The 19,683-nt window shown below is 42.1% G+C and overlaps 1 protein-coding gene across 2 annotated transcripts in view; it reads left to right on the forward strand.

Moving 5' to 3' along the window:
- gpr107 (G protein-coupled receptor 107) overlaps nt 1-13,436 on the forward strand; it is a 38,359-nt gene extending 24,923 nt beyond the window's left edge. For both annotated transcript variants that reach the window (XM_035775531.2, XM_035775532.2), the window contains exons 17-18: nt 2,092-2,210; nt 12,131-13,436. In XM_035775531.2, coding sequence (XP_035631424.1) covers nt 2,092-2,210; nt 12,131-12,221 — 210 coding nt within the window. In that variant the 3' untranslated portion in view covers nt 12,222-13,436. The remainder of the gene's footprint in view (nt 1-2,091; nt 2,211-12,130) is intronic.
- The last annotated feature ends 6,247 nt before the right edge of the window (nt 13,437-19,683 follow it).

A 19,683-nucleotide genomic window follows, 5' to 3' on the forward strand; every position in this document is an offset into this window, starting at 1 on the left:
ATCTGTAGAAGTTTGTGAGTGCCTTTGGTGACAAGCCGAATTTCTTCAGTCTCCTGAGGTTGAAGAGGCGCTGCTGCGCCTTCTTCGCGATGCTGTCTGTGTGGGTGGACCAATTCAGGGTGTCTGTGATGTGTACGCCGAGGAACTTAAAACTTACTACCCTCTCCACTACTGTTCCATCGATGTGGATAGGGGGGTGTTCCCTCTGCTGTTTCCTGAAGTTCACAATCATCTCCTTAGTTTTGTTGACGTTGAGTGTGAGGTTATTTTCCTGACACCACACTCCGAGGGCCCTCACATCCTCCCTGTAGGCCGTCTCGTCGTTGTTGGTAATCAAGCCTACCACTGTTGTGTCATCCGCAAACTTGATGATTGAGTTGGAGGCATGCGTGGCCACACAGTCGTGGGTGAACAGGGAGTACAGGAGAGGGCTCAGAACGCACCCTTGTGGGGCCCCAGTGTTGAGGATCAGCAGGGTGGAGATGTTGTTGCCTACCCTCACCACCTGGGGGCGGCCCGGCCCGTCAGGAAGTCCAGTACCCAGTTGCACAGGGCGGGGTCGAGACCCAGGGTCTCGAGCTTGATGACGAGCTTGGAGGGCACTATGGTGTTAAATGCCGAGCTGTAGTCGATGAACAGCATTCTCACATAGGTATTCCTCTTGTCCAGATGGGTTAGTGCAGTGTGGTTGAGATTGCATCGTCTGTGGACCTATTTGGTGCGAGCTGTGGCAAGAAGGTTTGCTGTGTCTCTCAGCGTAGTGTCCAGAGCATGGAGGCGCTACCAGGAGACAGGCCAGTACATCAGGAGACGTGGAGGAGGCCGTAGGAGGGCAACAACCCAGCAGCAGGACCGCTACCTCCGCATTTGTGCAAGGAGGAGCAGGAGGAGCACTGCCAGAGCCCTGCAAAATGACCTCCAGCAGGCCACAAATGTGCATGTGTCTGCTCAAACGGTCAGAAACAGACTCCATGAGGGTGGTATGAGGGCTCGACGTCCACAAGCGGGGGTTGGCTTGTAGCCCAACACCGTGCAGGGTGTTTTTCATTTGCTAGAGAACACCAAGATTGGCAAATTTGCCACTGGCGCCCGGTGCTCTTCACAGATGAAAGCAGGTTCACACTGAGCACATGTGACAGACGTGACAGTCTGGAGACGCCGTGGAGAACGTTGTGCTGCCTGCAACATCCTCCAGCATGATCGGTTTGGCGGTGGGTCAGTCATGGTGTGGGGTGGCATTTCTTTGGTGGGCCGCACAGCCCTCCATGTGCTCGCCAGAGGTAGCCTGACTGCCATTAGGTACCGAGATGAGATCCTCAGACCCCTTGTGAGACCATATGCTTGGTTGGCCCTGGGTTCCTCCTAATGCAAGACAATGCTAGACCTCATGTGGCTGGAGTGTGTCAGCAGTTCCTGCTAGAGGAAGGCATTGATGCTATGGACTGGCCCTACCGTTCCCCAGACCTGAATCCAATTGAGCACTTTTGGGACATCATGTCTCTCTACATCCACCAATGCCATGTTGCACCACAGACTGACCAGGAGTTGGCGGATGCTTTAGTCCAGATCTGGGAGGAGATCCCTCAGGAGACCATCCGCCACCTCATCAGGAGCATGCCCAGGCGTTGTAGGGAGGTCATACAGGCACGTGGAGGCCACACACACTACTGAGCCTCATTTTGACTTGTTTTAAGGACATTATATCAAAGTTGGATCAGCCTGTAGTGTGGTTTTCCACTTTAATTTTGAGTGTGACTCCAAATCCAGACCTCCATGGGTTGATAAACTTGATTTCCATTGATAATATTTGTGTGATTTTGTTGTCAGCACATCTAACTATGTAAAGAAAAAAGTATTTAATAAGAATATTTAATTCATTCAGATCTAGGATGTGTTATTTTAGTGTTCCCTTTATTTTTTTGAGCAGTGTACTTTAACAGTATGTTCATCTTTAGCTAAAACCAGTTTTGATTGGAAAAAAAGCATTTTTGATCCATTTTGAAAGGCTTTTATGTTTTTTACATTTAGCTGTTACAATGTACTGACACCATTTTTCCTACTACCCATGTCTCTTTCTCTCCTTGTCTTCAGCTATTGGATGAGCTGGCCACGCTGGCATTCTTCTTCCTGACGGGCCATAAGTTCCGCCCGGCCTCCTACAACCCCTACCTGCTGCTCTCTGTGGAGGACGATGTGGAGATGGAGGAAGTGTGAGTCTGACTAGCACCAAATCATTATCAAGCACACATCAGCATCGTAGTCAGAAGTTATAGTCAAAGCACAGACAAAGTGTGACCGACCGTCTCGATTCGGTCTTATGTAGCAAACTTTGAAATTGTGATTTTTACATTGGATAAAAGTCAAGGGTTTTATATTAATTCTATCGACTTGTCTGTATACAGGTGTCGCAGTGACATACTAAATTCATGATATGTCAATCTACCAAACCAGGCAACTAAAAGCTCTTTCTAAACAATGTTTTTTATTTTTCTAGCTTGTTAGGTGTAAAGGATAGAGTGAAGTGGTTCCTTGCATAGTGGAGTCATTTGAACTTTAATCCCAACACATAATGTTACTGCATTAATCTACGGGTAGCTAAAGCTAACCAACTAGCTTGGTTCAATGTTAGGTAGCTAGCTAACTAGCAAAGCAAATGGATCTGAGATGCGAATAACATTACTGCACAGATCATACACGTAACGTTAGCAAGCTAGCGAGCCAGCCAACTTACATTGGCTAGCCAGCTAACTGTATACTTTAACTTGCAATGAAGATGACCTTCTGGCAAAATTAGAAACGTATAATATCTGAAAATGTATCTAGCCAGATTCTTACCCATATTCATGGATGAACGCTTATCCCGCTCTGTCACGGATGCCATGGTTGCCCTTAGTTTGAAGATGTATAGAATACCTGTCTGGATTACAACAATCTTCTGTTCTCTTTTCGACTCCCTCCGCATTTGCAATCAGATGCCTGGATTTTCTCCATCTCCTCCTCTGCTTCCACTTGGAATTCCAATGATTTCAAAACTTGGTCCTCCAGAAAGCCTTAGCAACACTTGTGCAGTTCTTCGTGATATCTTTCAAAAAAATCTGCTTTTAGGCCTCCTGGGTGGTTAAGGGCACTGTACTGCAGCGCCAGCTGTGCCGCCAGAGACTCTGGGTTCGCGCCCAGGCTCTGTCGTAACCGGCCGAATCCATGAAAGGATTCTGCAAATATGTAAATACCATGGCAGTCTTACAATTGGGAACATCACTATCCTATTGGCATAGCGTCGTTCGGGTTAGGGAGGGTTTGGCCGGTAGGGATATCCTTGTCTCATCGCGACTCCTGTGGCGGGCCGGGCCCAGTGCACTCTAACCAAGGTTGCCAGGTGCACGGTGTTTCCTCCGACACATTGGTGCGGCTGGCTTCCGGGTTGGATGCGCGCTGTTAAGAAGCAGTGCGGCTTGGTAGGGTTGTGTATCGGAGGACGCATGAGCCCGTATGGGAGTTGTAGCGATGAGACAAGATAGTAGCTACTAACAATTGGATACCATGAAATTGGGGAGAAAAAGGGGGTAAAATTCACAAAACTTTTAAAAACCTGCTTCAGAAGGGATTACCTGCACATACTGAGAAGCTCCTGTTACAGACAGAAGCATGCTACATGGCAAACTCATCTCTCATGTCCAGCCCATCCATTATCTCAGCCAATCATGGCTAGTGGGAAGGTCCTAACTTTTTCTGTGGCTAAACCAACTAGGATTATAATTTAACAATTTTATTAGTATTTACAGCTTTACAGACAAAATTGTTTTTTAGTTCCCATGTTCCAGAAGGCATTTCTGCCAAAAAATGCATTTTGATCAAATAAAATAACTTTCAAATGTCTGAAACTGTGAAGTAGTGACTCGCGACATATGCCTAGTTTCCTGAAACGAGTAACAAATGGCTATGGCTTTTGTCTCGAATTCGTCACTACGGGTCCAGGAGTATTGTATGCTTATTCACACTGCTGAGCCGAATCAAGTGAGTCAAAGTGTACTGGTCTGGCCTGGTTATGCATCTACCATAGGGGCTCTATTCATGCTGGAAAGGACAATGTGAAGAAAAAAATATTAGAGCCAGCACAGTACGGTTTGGGTTGGCATGATGGTGTCAAAATAGAACCCTCACTTACTGTAAACCAGGCACCTCGCTTTTATCTACTTCCTCTATCCTTACTCGCCATTGTGGCCCACATGAAAAGCTGTGTCAGTTTTATCGCCTCCCCCTGTTGTTCTTAAGTGTCACCCCTCCCAATATGATCTGGTCTGAGGACAGCTGTGACTTCTCCCTGTCAGCCTAGGTGCCACCTGTTCAACGCAGAGTTCTACCAAGGCCCCTGTGGCACCCAATGGGAGGAACCCAATTATAGTGAAATTGACAGCATTTTAGTAACATGAAATCTTTAAAAATCTGTTCATATACACACCCAGCCAGAATTACATTTTTATTTTTAACATTTTCTGACAAGCGAGAACATAGCTGTGCAAGGCAGTTAACCCACTGTTCCTTGGGCGCTGAAGACGTGGATGTCGATTATGGCAGTCCCCCACACCTCTCTGATTCAGAGGTTGGGTTAAATGCGGTAGACACATTTCATTTGACTGCATTCAGTTGTACAACTGACCGTTTAAATATGGTCATTTTTCGTAAATTCTTAGAATGTTTGGGAAGGATGTATAGTAAGGCATTTGTGAAAATTCGAAGCAATATATTGGGAAAGCGGCCGTGCTTTTGAACAATTAATAGACACTGCAAAGAATCTGTGTTCAGGACCAGAGTCTACATAGACCGGTGCGCCACAGCCACAGAGCTACAGTAGGCCTATATGCAATGAAGCGATTTGTCACACAGGCCTGCCATCATTCACTTTGAACTGGATTGTGTGTTTAGAGGCAGAAGCAACAGCGCGACTTTAAATCTTTAGAAAACATTTGCCAAAAGCCACAAAATATTACCTGAATGGATTCTGCAAATATGTAAATACCATGGCAGTCTTACAATTGGGAACATCACTATCCTATTTATTTATTTAATTTAACCTTTATTTTAATAGGCAAGTCACTTAAGAACAAATTCTTATTTACAATGACGGCCAAACCCAGACAACGCTGGGCCAATTGTGCGTTGCACTATGGGACTTCCAATCACGGCCGGATGTAATGCAGCCTGAATTCGAATCAGGGACTCTAGTGACGCCTTTTGCACTGAGATGCAGTGCCATAGACCGCTGCGCCACTCGGGAGCCTATTGATCAAACAACCATGAGAAGTTAGGCTAGCTGCCTATTCACATCAACAAGATGTGCTAAAATCAAACATTTAGATAAACCCTCTCAACCTTCAACTAGTTAGCCGTCAAAATGGCACTGATGATGGGGACTAGTGGTCTGCTCGTCCTTCTGCAGCTTGCCTGCCAATGCATGCTTGTCCCAACCCATGTTTATACAACTGAATGGGAACTTCCCTGCCCGCTTATTTGATCGATGCCAAAAACATTTGATTAGCTGTAGCCAATAAAAAACGACGAGGGGAAAAAGTTGGTCACTCACCCACTCCTCCTATGACATCTTCCCAGCAGCTAGCTAGCTAACGTTATGCTCCGGCTTTTTAGCTAGCCAGGGGTGTCAAAGTCAGGATAGCCTAGTGGTTAGAGTGTTGGACTAGTAACCGAAAGGTTGCAAGTTCAAATCCCCGAGCTGTCGTTCTGCCCCTGAACAGGCAGTTAACCCACTGTTCCTAGGCCGTCATTGAAAATATGAATATGTTCTTAACTGACTTGCCTGGTTAAATAAAGGTTAAAAATAAAATAATAATAATAAGTTAATCAGCACACAGACCATTTAAATAAAAAAATGTAAAAAACGAATTTGCGGGCCAGACATAGCCTATTTGTTTTTACAACAAAACGTTAAACTGTGACCCGAACATGGTCATTGTTTTATTTGTAAAAATATGGCCATTTTATAATGTCCACATGATGCTGTGTATATAGGATTTTAACATATTAAAACAAGAAATAAATTATATTTGTCCAGCCTCTGCTGATATGCTTCCAAATGTGCATAATCTGCTGTGACCCTAATCAAAAAGTATTTAATAACACAAATGGAACTATAGGTCCATGTAAAACTTAAATGTGTATATTATTTTGCACAGAATGGATCACCGGTGTGGTTGAATTCAGCATTTCTGTATGGTGAACTCAAAATGTTAGTTGAGTAGCCAACCTAGGCTACTGCTCAAATGTTTCTGTAATAGGCCTACATGCCTGTTGCATGGTGTTATTTGGTTAATTATCAAGCTTTAAAAACCAAGTCAGCATTTTAGTAGCCTAGCTAGGACTGTGGTATGTCTGTACACGGTTCCCACTGCTGCATGCTGTAAACGGGACACACGAAAGTAGCACAATTGAAGTTGCGAGCGCATCAGGCTGTAATTTTATAAAGTAGATGACTCAACTGTTGACTGATATTTTATATTCGGTCCACGGGCCTTGTTTGTCACGTACGCTAGTCTATTAGCCACGTTATGACTGACTTGTGATCATTTCCCTTACTAGTTTGAGTGTATTCACATTCCCAACCTTAGTTACAGTCATCTGTATTTTTCCAGAATATTGAGTAACTGAAACGGTGCATCCCGGCAGCAAACAATGTACCAGGCCAGCTGTGATTTACAACATGATAACAATCTGTTTTGGACTACCAAGAAATGTATTGGTGAATTATATTACTCATGCATTGAACTGCAATCATCTATTCTGCCAACAATACCTTACTGTACGTCATGGAATTTTGATCCAAATAGAATCTATTTTTAAAACCTCTTATGAAGTTGGTTTTGAAGCATAAACCGTGAATTTGATGTTTTTGACTAATATTATGATTGTCTGTTTTCATATCTGCAAAGTAGTTAAAACGCTGTCAGTTCCACTTTAAAAGGAACATGGCTATTTGGTGCTCCAACCTACATACAGTACACCAGCAGACCTGCTTCCATTCACCTTGTCTACCGTTTTCTTATTTTAGACGCTTTTATCTTTTTTTTTTACTCAATCTGTTTTTAGAGTGTCAGTATGTCGACGTCCCTGAGATACTTAATCAATGTCCTCTCGCCCTCCTCCCGAGCTTTCATCCTCCCCTCCCTCTCCATTTCTCTCTCTCTTCATCTCTCCATCCAGGTCACAATGGAGCCTGCCGCACTCATCCTCCTCCCTTGTTCCACCTCTCTCCAGGCTCTTCTACCTGTTTTCTCTCCTTTTTTTGTTCTTTATATCCAAAGTGTACCATGTGTCCTTGGTCCCTGTTCTCTCTCTACCTCCCTCTGTGTAGACTGTTGTATCTCACCCAAGGGGGCCAAATAGGATTTTGGAAACACTTCCCAGAACCAGCTGTATTTATGAATTATATATACTGAACAAAAATATAAACGGAACATGCAGCAATTTCAAAGATTTTACTGAGTTAGTTCATTTAAGGAAATCAGTCAATTGAAATACATTAATTAGTCTCTAATCTATGGATTTCACTTGACTGGCCATACAGATATGCATTTGTTGGTCACAGATACTTTAAATAAATAAAGTAGGTGCGTGGATCAGAACACTAGTCAGTATCTGGTGTGACCACCATTTACCTCATGCAGCCTGACACATCTTTGCATGGAGTTGATCAAGCTGTTGATTGTGTCCTGTGGAATGTTGTCCCACTCCTCAATGGCTGTGCAAAGTATCTGGATATTGTCAGGAACTGGAACATGTGTCGATCCAGAGAATCCCAAATATGCTCAATGGTTGACATGTCTGGTGAGTATGCAGGCCATGGAGTAACTGGGACATTTTCAGGAATTGTGTACAGATCCATGCATTATCATGCTAAAACATGAGGTGATGGCGGTGGATGAATGGCACTACAATGGGCCTCAGGATTTCATCACGATATCTCTGTTCATTCAAATTGTCATCGATAAAATGCAATTGTGTTCGTTGTCCATATGTGAAGAAGCCGGATGTGGTTACACCTGGTTTGTGGTGAGGCTGGTTGGACGTACTGACATGTCCACCGGAGCAATAGCTCCTGCAGTCAGCATGCCAATTGCACGCTTCCTCAACTTGAGACTTGTGCTGTGTGGCAAAACTACACATTTTAGAGTGGCCTTTTTTTGTCCACAGCACAGGGTGCACCTGTGTAAAGATCATGCTGGTTAATCAGCTTCTTGGTTTATCTTTGCAAAGGAGAAATGCACAGAAATGCCTGCACACACAACTGTAGCTCTCCTAGGAAGAAATTAGATCATTCTTGATTTAGAGCCTGAATAATCTTGGTAAACCCAGAACAAAAATTGTATGTAATTTGGTCAGATCAATTATTTAATCAAGTTAAAAAATATATTAAGCACCTCCCTTAAACGGAAACTCTGCAAGTGTATGGACCCAATGTTCTTTCCAAAATTCGAAAGATGTGAGCACCTGCGAAATTGTGATTTGTCCAAATGATTCACAACAAGAAGATCTGCGTACTAGACCAAGTTCCTCGTTAGTTGTCATATCTCAGTCTGTTGACAGTCGCTGCTATCATTTATGTTAGGTTCATCTGTCCACGAGAGATTAGGGCCTGAATGCCAGGAGTTGGCTGGGTGGAATAATGAGCCTATAGCATACCTAGCAAGATTGCTACAACAATGGAGCGCGACAAAGGTTAAACTATTTGGGGCAAGGAGCAGGAGTGCCAGGTGCAGCTGGTTAACTGGGTCTAGGCTGCGCCGTCCTCCCCCTCCCTCTCTTGTCCGGCTTCTAGCGTCCTGCTCTCCTCTCGCCGGCCTGGATGCCCAGAATTGGGTCGCTCGCCTGGGGAGCTGGCACCAGACCCACAGACCAGGAGCTAAAGGGGGAGTGGACATGCACACAAGCGTACAGTAATGACTTTAAACTCAGGGCCGTATAATACAAACATACAGACTCACCTGTGTACATGTACACAAAAAACAAATCCAATGCCTGTTGTCATGCATGCTAAACTGTGTTCAAATACATACTTTAGCATACACACACAAACACAGACTCGGGCTCCACATTTTCTACACACTTCTTTCCCCCTGTTTATTCCTGACGGGCGGGGCTTCAGTGGATGTTCTGAAAAGGAGTGTGGTCTATAGTTGACTCAGCTGCCGGGTTTACGAAGATGTCTTCTCTTCCAAGCTGTTATTGAACATAATGAGGTGGTGGTGGTTGCTTTTGAAATGTCTTTCTTGGCCTTGAGGTTGATTATTCCAGCCACAACTCTTAACTCGCATTCAATACATCATTCAATACATCTAGTCAGTCCCAGTACACATGTTTACTGAGGCAAGTCAAGAAAATATGGCTTATGCGTTCTCAAGAGGACTTTAAATGTATATATTTTTCATTAAATGAAATGGAGGCCTGTATTCTTAACCACTCATACTCTGAGAGGCTTTAAGGTCCCCTCTGTCCATTCATCATAATCTACAGGCAAAACTGATCCTAGATCAACACTCCTCCGCGAGGCTTTATGAATATGGGCCCAGGTAATGTGCCTTGATTCTCTGTCTGGAGTTCAGGAACTTCCCTACAACTGTTTTGTTATATGCATGACCTAGTCTGTAACTGTTTTTTTTCTAGTGGCTCATCGAAGTGCATTAAACTAAGAAAGTTAGGAGAAACAACCAATGTGATCAGAGTAAAATATACAATATGTTGCCATGGGTTATGCCCAACTGTGGGATCTCATGTGTTGTCCCTCAAGGCTCTATTTTAAGACCCATTCTATAAATAATCTACATGCTCTCTGTCTCTTGCCCTCCTGTTGTGTTTGTTTCATGTTAATGAATTGACCGCCCCATTATAGCTGATTCTAAATCCATAATAATACATATATTATCACCTAATGTTAGATCTTTTTGTCAACTTAAGTTGTTATGGACATTACATGTTTTAACTTCTATTTGCTATTTATAGCCTGTAGGCCTCATTGACCTGAGTTCATACAACTCGTTTTTGTTTTAAAAAAAGCACAATGTATGGATTATTTTGACTATCACAAATACTCAGATGAAACGTATTGTGCTATTTATTACATACTACTTTGTATCAAAGTATAACAAGGACTCTCCTCACCAGTGTCATGATCAAAGATATGATCAAGAGCTTCACATACAGTGTATCGTTTGGTCATTATGCTACCACAGAATGAATTGTGAGCAAGGCCTTAAAAATGCTTTATATACCAGAGCTGTGAGAAAAGTTGGATATATTATAGAAACAATGTTGCGATTGTGAGAATGTCAACAGGTGTGGTTCCCGTGGGGGGAAAGATTCTATTGAGGAAAGGTTCCTGTGGTGGTTGCCATGGAAGCCAAGAAGGGGAGTGAGGTGTGTGCGCTCAAACACATGCATGTGGGGGTCTGGGAGAGCTAGTGTGTCCATCTGATGAATGGGCATGTGCCTGAACTCAATTTTATACACTAATTGTAGTCTCACCCATTCACTTGTAATGACTGGTCATTTTTGACCGGGAACACCACAGCTTTAAAAAAGTTCAATAAAACACCCGAAATGTAATGAAAATCATCTAAAAAAAAAATCACATTTTTATTTGTCACATACACATGGTTAGCATATGTTAATGCGAGTGTAGCGAAATGCTTGTATTTGTATTTATGTTCAGATGTCCTGTGTGGACAAAGTCATGGAACCTTATGACAATCAGATTAACTACATTTTTCAGAGAGAACTTGTAAATCGGTCCAATTCGACCAGAACACAGCAAGTGGGTTAAAAATAATGGTGTTCACTTCTAATGTTAGACTGACAACCCAGATCTACATCAAAAGAGACCTGAACACCCTCGTGTACATAAAGAATCCCACACTGGAGGACTATGAGCAATCTGTATTTATACTATACCATTTAAATACATACACTAAGTGTTAGGGACATTTTCAAAGTGGGACCACACACATTGTGAATTAAACATGGGCTGTATGTTTGTGGAGCAGCCCGAGGAGGCTTTCAAAGAAAGTAGAACATTCTGAATATTTAAAAAATTCCTTCGGGTTCTTTAGATGGTACTCCCATTTTGTGTGCTTGAGGCAGGTATTTGGTCAAACTCTACTTAGAGGTAAGACTTGATTTGGATGCCTAGATTATAATATATATATATTTTTTTTTACACACACACACATTTCACCTTTTATTTAACCAGGTAGGCCAGTTGAGAAAAAGTTCTCATTTACAACTGCGACCTGGCCAAGATAAAGCAAAGCAGTGTGACAAAAACAACAGAGTTACACATCAGTCTGAACCATCCAGAGTAGAGATGCTCGTCGGGCAGGCAGGTGCGGGCAGCGATCGTTTGAAGAGCATGCATTTCGTTTTACTAGCATTTTAAGAGCAGTTGGAGGCCACGAAAGGAGTGTTCTATGGGGTTGAAGCTCATTTGGAGGTTTATTAACACAGTGTCCAAAGAAGGGCCAGATGTATACAGAATGGTGTCCTCTGCGTAGAGGTGGATCAAATAATCACCCGCAGCAAGAGCGACATTTATTAGAGAAAAGAGTCGGCCCGAGAATTGAACCCTGTGGCACCCCCATAGACTGCCAGCGGTCCAGACAACAGGCCCTCCGATTTGACACACTGAACTCTATTTGAGAAGTAGTTAGTGAACCAGGCAAGGCAGTCATTAAAGAAACCAAGGCTGTTGAGTCTGCCAATAAGAATACGGTGATTGATTATCTTATTAAATTAATTTATTAAATGTCAACTGTCTGCAACATGCAGCTGTTTCTTATGCTGGTTGGGTGGCTAGGGATGGCTAATAATCCTAGTTAATTGGGTAATTTAATGGTCTGCGGCCAGTTTATCATAGTACTTAATCCAAATCCAATGGTCCTGAGCTGTCCGGGTGAGGGCTATCCAAAGGGACAATCCAAATTAAGTTAGACCAATGTTTCAAGATGCTTGTTCCATCTGTACTGAATGTTGGGATGTGGTGGAGGTTTTCAGGGTTGACATTTTTTTATTTCTAAAAGAAAAATACTTGGGGGACTAAATCCTATGCCTTTTTCTGCTACCGCTTCAGAATAATGACCTCAACGGCGATGGGGGATGGAGTGAAGAAAGTGAAGAGGAGTGCAAATGGACCGACGGAAGAGCGGGAGAGCATGGCCTGATGGGAGATGTAGTACCCCAGCTCAGCCAAATACAGCGTCTCTGGACTATGTGGTCACAAGTGTGGCGATGGACACTCATTGCCCAGACATGAATTCTTAACCCACTTCACTTGAGTGTGGGTAGCAGCCCAATATTAACTGGGGAACCCCCAACTATGGTTTAACAATGGTGGTTCCAACTGTATCTATGTGTATGTTAATGTATATCAATGAAATGACCCTCTGAATCAGAATTATCCTTTGATGTTAGAGTGAAGGAAATGTGGGGACTCCAAGAAACTAAGTCCACAATTCCTTGTCTGTTTTAATTGATACACTGAGGCTGCTGTGCTTGGTAATTATTTATCTTTGTTATTATTTATTTTCTAATGTACATGCAGCATGATATCTCCTGTGACTCGCCATCTGCCACACACATTCACAACCAGATACATTCTGATGAGACAATGTCAAAAGCCAGTGGTAAAGAACACTATTTATTTATCCCTTCTTGCAAACCATAAAGTGGGAAAACTTAACTTACAGTTTTAATGAAATACAGCATCTCACAAACTGATGGATCACTTTTTAAAATATATTTTTTAAGTTATTTGTGTTGTGCATCAGATTATTGCTGTTTTCCCTATTCTTCCTTAATTTGTGGTGCTTCATCTGCAGTGGAGTGGTACTGTGACTTATGTTTGTGAGATGCTTACAGATAGATGCCCATTTGGGTCAAGGTGCCCTGCCTCGTGTGAGTCTAGCTTGTGGGTTGCAATTTGTTTTGTCAGCAAGTCATTTTCAGGGAAAAATCCATTGGTAGCAATGAAACTTGTCTAACTGCTTGAGAAACTGAGGCGCCATATAGAATATCCAATATCTTGATGTACTTTTACTTCTCCATATACCAACCATATGGTCAGAGGTGACTGATAAATGTATTTAAAGTCAGTATGGCCAAAGCGGAAGACTACATGGGTATACTGACCGATGATGCCATTATTTGTTGATCAAGATGTTGCTATGTCTATATTTTGTTTATATAACAGTAATGCAAAACACATTGGCCTCCAGACCAGAAAGCAATGGGAGATAGATAATTATGTTTGCTGATGTTTGATGTTGCACATAAGCTGTGTTTGTTTAAAGACTCCATATATCGTTAAATTACAAAAGGAGATGAACAACCATGTAAATACTTTATCCTCTGTTCATAAAGGCTTTTTTGATCCTCAATTGACGTCTTTTGTTTTTTAAAGCTGTCTTATTAATTGTCCCTAAATGCATCACATTTTCAGAGCTCAATTAGAATTTTGATGGGGACATGTTTAAAAGGGGGTCTGGAAGAGAGGCATGTTACAAAAGCCCTCGCCCACCCTTTCTTGTTTGTTCTGGAACAGGCTTTTTTGATTTCTGTGGCGTTTGAGGGAGACAGATGGATGCTTTCAATAATACATTGACAGGCTTGAGATGTGTGGGAGGTTGGTTAGTCTGGCAGCACAATTCGGAGGGACTGCTCTCTTGCCATGTACAGGAGGCTACTGAGCGGAGACCGGCTCATACTAATGTCCGGGACGGTGCAAATGAAAGGGCATCAAACACCTGGAAACCATGTGTTTGATGTATTTGATTCCATTCCACAAACTCCGCTCCAGCCATTACCACAAGAACATTATCTCAAGGTTCCACCAACCTCCTGTGTTTTGTGCCACTGAAAGCTGTTTTACAGATTTGTTAGAACAAAAAAAAACTATATACAAAATGTATACATTGATAAAATGACAGATAACGGACCTATATACCAACCAAAAACACTTTTTGTCAAAGTAGATAACAATAGAAAAGTCTAGTGGACATTGCTAGTCGTCTAGCCTTGTAAACATCTGCCAAAATTATTTAATTACGAATAGGCTTTTTTTTCTCAATTTGCTTTGAATAAAGCATCTTTGTTTAACATGAGCCCTACACATTGCGGATTCTGTAGTAGCCTGATATCTAGAAAAATATAGGTGTCCATTATGCTTGAATTTATTCAAATGCATGTATTTTGGTATTGCTTTTCAAATGAGATGAGAAATGAGAGAACGGGTCATGCGACCTTTGGATTGCATTGAAAGGGGAGATTCCATTAAAACACGCCACTTCGATACAGCTAGGACTGGAAGTTAATTTTTTGTAGCAGGTTAGGAGAATTAGTTTAAGGTTAAGAAAAGAGTTAGGGTTTGCGTAAATGTTCTCCTAACCTGCTACAAAAGGTCACTTCCGGTTGTAGCTGTATAGAAGTGAGGGGAGACTATAAGGACACAGATTACGTTGGGCGTCAGACGTGTCCTTATGGCCTTTTCCATAGAAGAGCCATGGTGCATGCTTTTAGGGAGTCCCATTGAAGGGGTCGAAGGATCCACGTGATGTCAGACTAGGGGACACACTCACTTCAAGCCACTTTGATATAAAGTGATTTTGAGAGCATTTTCCTAAACTTAATTTAAGTCTCCGAACCTGCTATGTTAATTATCTTAGCCTGCTGTGTACATTTCTCCTAACCTGATACGAAAAAGTCACTTCGGTATCGGTGTTTCATGTCAGACTAGATGAGCCGGAGAGCAGTTCAGCCAGTTGGCGACTTGGCAGAAGTGGACAGAGAGGGACAAGAGTCAGCACAGACAGGACAGGTGGCACTGACTTCGTGCAGAAGCGAAGAATGAATAGGCCTACCCACTTTATCTGCTTCAAAGGCGAAGACTGTCCAAAGCCTAAAAAGTTCCTCTTTTTTTATTTATTAATGACGAGGTGAGCCTGATGATGTGAACAGCAAGTGAGGTAAACATTTGACAACAACAAAAACATGTTTTTGAAAATGACACTTTTTGGCGGGGTCCATAGGCTAGGCCTACAGAATAGAGCGCAGTCTAGCACGAAGATCATTTTTAAATAATAATGTTTAAATTTCTTTCTTATATTATGTCTATAATGTGGTGTGGGGGCTGTGTTTTGGCAAAGTGGGTGGGGTTATATCCTTCCTGTTTGGCCCTGTCCGGGGGTATCATCGGATGGGTCCACAGTGTCTCCTGACCCCTCCTGTCTCAGCCTCCAGTATTTATGCTGCAGTAGTTTATGTGTCGGGGGGCTAGGGTCAGTTTGTTATATCTGGAGTACTTCTCCTGTCTTGTCCGGTGTCCTGTGTGAATTTAAGTATGCTCTCTCTAATTCTCTCTTTCTTTCTCTCTCTCTGAGGATCTGAGCCGTAGGACCATGCCTCAGGACTACCTGGCATGATGACTCCTTGCTGTCCCCAGTCCACCTGGCCGTGCTGCTGCTCCAGTTTCAACTGTTCTGCCTATGGAATCCTGACCTGTTCACCGGACGTGCTACCTGTCCCAGACCTATTAATTGACCATGCTGGTCATTTAAGAACATTTCAACATCTTGGCCATGTTCTGTTATAATCCCCACCTGGCACAGCCAGAAGAGGACTGGCCACCCCTCATAGCCTGGTTCCTCTCTAGGTTTCTTCCTAGGTTTTGGCCTTTCTAGGGAGTTTTTCCTAGCCAACGTGCTTCAACACCTGCATTGCTTTGGGGTTTTAGGCTGGGTTTCTGTACAGCACTTTGAGATATCAGCTATGTATGAAGGGCTATATAAATACATTTGATTTGGATTTGATTTGAATGGATTGGAACTTCAATATTGCTCAAAGCTTGCTATGCAGTCAAATATACTAGTTTTGACCACCTTGACCAACATGCAGCCTACATTCTCTTGTAGGTCTATTTTGGTTCAATTAAATTTTTATTACATAATTGCATTCATATTTAGTATAGAGCCCTTGAAGGCGCCCTCTGATGAAAATCATGAGAAGTCTATTTAATCTCTTGAAATAACTGAAATAAAATGCATTCCCAAACATACTCAAGACTTGCCTCTTGTATTAGGCTATTTACCCATTAAACAGGCAAAAATATGCCATCATATAATATGCATTTTGTTTTTTCATCAACCCAACATTTACTGCCCTCCCCCCCACCTCACTCCCCCCACAAACTCTATTTCAAGATGAGCATGTCTATTCTCGGATTACCCTACTTTGCTCATCTCTCTTTCTGTTCAAAGTGTGTGTACCCATCTTCTTAAGGCACACTAATTGTGTGGTAGGCTGCTTAACCAGCTCAGACCACAGCAAAGTAGTGTCAATTGTCAGCTGTGCCTCTTTCCTGGCCAGGCTGGATTAAAGGGTAAGTAGCATAAACGTAACCACATGTATAACATATGGATTTGCATTAGTATACAGATCAAAAGTCCCAATACAAAGTTACACCTCACATGTATATTTTTGGAGTTAATTAAAACCGATCATAATTCCGAAGAATGTGTGATGTAAATAGGGAGGACCCGGCAAGCCAGCCTGTTCCCTATAATGCTATAATGTAAACTCCAGCAAAATTGACTCCAAATTAAACCAAATTGTTTGCACTTATGACTACTGGTTTCAATAATATTTTCAGCCAATTTTAAGCAAATACTTTATGAATTTGTTACAAATTGACTTGCAAGGTTGCTAGCCAACTAGCCTGCTAAAGTTAGTGCTAATGTTAACCCTACCAGCCTGCTAACGTTACATCAGAATGAGTTAGCCAGTCAGCCCGGCTACGGTCGGCATGCTAGAACCCAACTACTGGAGACCAGTTAGAACATAACTAACACAACACAACTCAGGGAAAATCCAATAGCTATAGCAAATTAAATACAAAATAGATAGATTTCAGATGTCAGTCAACTCTAGCACTTAGCCAAGATGGAAAAAGTGACAAAAGTCCCGTAGCCTACTTCACAGAGAACATGCCGCAAAGTTGACAAAACAAAAAGGAGAACCTACGAGGTACGTTACACAATTAGAGCGAGCAGGTATACATTTTATTTTATTTGTTTTGAGCCCACGGCAAGAACATACCAAAGGTTTCCCACTAGATAATACAGCCACAAAGTCTGTGAAGTGCATGAGGTGTGGCTAATGTTAGCCTACTTGAGCTAGCTACAGAGCGAGCATACAAACTCAATAGCACAGAGTAGATCCTCCATATGACATTGAGAAATACTGCAATGTGGGTAGTTCGGAAGATATCCGGGAAATAAGTTAATAAATATGTAAAAATAAACATAACTATGTTTGTAGTGTTAGGGAAAAAAACAAATCGTGTACCCCTTGCGATCCCGAGGACCGAGTTTGGGAAACGCTGATCTAAGACATTGGTTGCTCCCGTGGGAGACCCGGGTCCATATTCCACGTGTTACACATGCAAGCCAGGTCCCTTGGAGAGGGCGATTAGTCGATTTGAGGCTTCTCCACGGGCAAGTGGTTCAATGGCAAAGATGGACTGTCCCTCTCGTCATGTCGCGTGGTGAGGACTGTGTTCCTGCCATTAAACATGCAAAGCTTCATCAGTTCAGTTGCGAGCCGTAAAGCCTCTCCCCAATGATAAGAACCTCTGCAGCAATAACCGGTTGGCTTTGACAGGCAGCTGTTTGTCAGATGTATCATGGTCTATCTCTGGAATCTGCCAGTGTAAACACAAATTCAATCTGGCAACAAAAAAACCTATGATTTTCTGCAGCGAATCCATACAACATAAGCACTAAGCATTTTGTGACATCTGCTGATGTCAAAAGGGCTTTATAAATACATTTGAACAACATATGACATATGATACATAGGCCTATGCCAAATGTAAAATGCCCATATGCCCATTCCTAAAAAATCTGAGCTCGACTAGTAGCATGATACACAATGATCCCCATAAGGTGTCACTGTAGCTTTAAGTCTCTTTCATAACCCCTTTAAATCATTGTTCTATCAGTGACCTACTTACAAAGGTGGAACATTTTTCAAATACAGTGAGCTTCAAAGGTATTGGGACAGGGACACATTTTTGGTTGTCTTGGCTCTGTACTCCAGCATTTTGGATTTGAAATGATACAATCACTATGAGGTTAAAGTGCAGTCTGTCAGCTTTAATTTGAGGGTATTTCATCCATATCGGGTGAATCGTTTAGTAATGACTGCACTTTTTGTACACAGTCCCTCCATTTTAGGGGGCCAAAAGTATTGAGACAAAGTCACTTATGTGTATTAAAGTAGTCAAAAGTTTAGTATTTGGTCCCATATTCCTAGCATGCAATGATAATATTAAGTGTATGTTTCTACAAACTTGTTGGATGCTTTTCTATGTTTGTCTCTGTAACTTTCTCACGCATCATTATTTCTCACTGTCCCAATACTTTTGGAGCTCACTGTAGTCTACCGTGTATAACAACAAAGTCCTTCTGTTATACATTATTCTGGGAGGGATAGAGACAGGTGGGATGGGCTTTAGCCAACCGGGACTTTTTTGTTCTGATGATTTTCTGCATGGTTTAGTTATACATAGAACCTCAAAGGTACAAACCTCAGAGTTGCGGAGAAAACTGAAGCCCTGTGCCCAGGTAGTAGGAGAAGCACTTTTGGATTATTCCTTTGAGATGTAGCCTGCCAGTCAATATCTTATTAAAATAGGTACCATGCAAACATTTTATTTCTCATAGGCCTATACTCTTGTTGAAGTCAACTGGAAAATCTAAAGGTTTTCTTTCAATAGCCACACATATCCCTGGTGTTTATTGGAAGATACTTTAGTGCACATTTTGTCAAGCTCAATTACCCCCTTGTTTTCAAGCATGGTGGCGGATGCATCATGTTATGGGTATGCTTGTCATTGGCAAGGCCTAGGAAGTTTTTTAGGATAAAAAGAAACCGAATAGAGCTAAGCAAAGGCAAAATCCTAGAGGATAACTTGGTTCAGTCTGCTTTTTAACAGACACTGGGAGACAAATTCAACTTTCTGCAGGACAATAACCTAAAAGACAACGGCAAATATACGCTGGAGTTGCTTACTAAGTCAACATTGAATGTTCCTGAGTGGCCGAGTTACAGTTTTGACTTAAATCGGCTTGAAAATTCATGGCAAGACTTGAAAATGTCTGTCTAGCTATGACCAACAACCAACTTGACAGAGCTAGAAGAATTTTAACAAGAATAATGTGCAAACATTTTACAATCCAGGTGTGCAAAGCTCTTAGAGACTTACCCAGAAAGACTGTAATCATTGTCAAAGGTGATTCTAACATGTATTGACTCAGGTGGTTGAATACTTATCTAATCAATATATATTAGTGTTTTATTTCATTTTTTTTGTACAATGTTAGAATTTTTCTTCCTTTTTGATATTACAGATAATTTTGTGTAGATTGTTGACAAAAAATGACAAATCCATTTGAATCCCAGTTTGTAACACAACAAAATGTAGAAAAAGTCAAGGTGTGTGAATACTTTCTGAAGGCACTGTATATATAGAGAGAGAGAGAGTACATGAGGAGGAGTGGCTCCTGTTGCCAGGGTTGAACAGTATCAACACATTCCCGGCTGGCCACACACACATACTGTATACACACA

The sequence above is a fragment of the Oncorhynchus keta genome, chromosome 9 (assembly GCF_023373465.1).
Source record: "Oncorhynchus keta strain PuntledgeMale-10-30-2019 chromosome 9, Oket_V2, whole genome shotgun sequence".
Taxonomy (NCBI): Eukaryota; Metazoa; Chordata; class Actinopteri; order Salmoniformes; family Salmonidae; genus Oncorhynchus; species Oncorhynchus keta.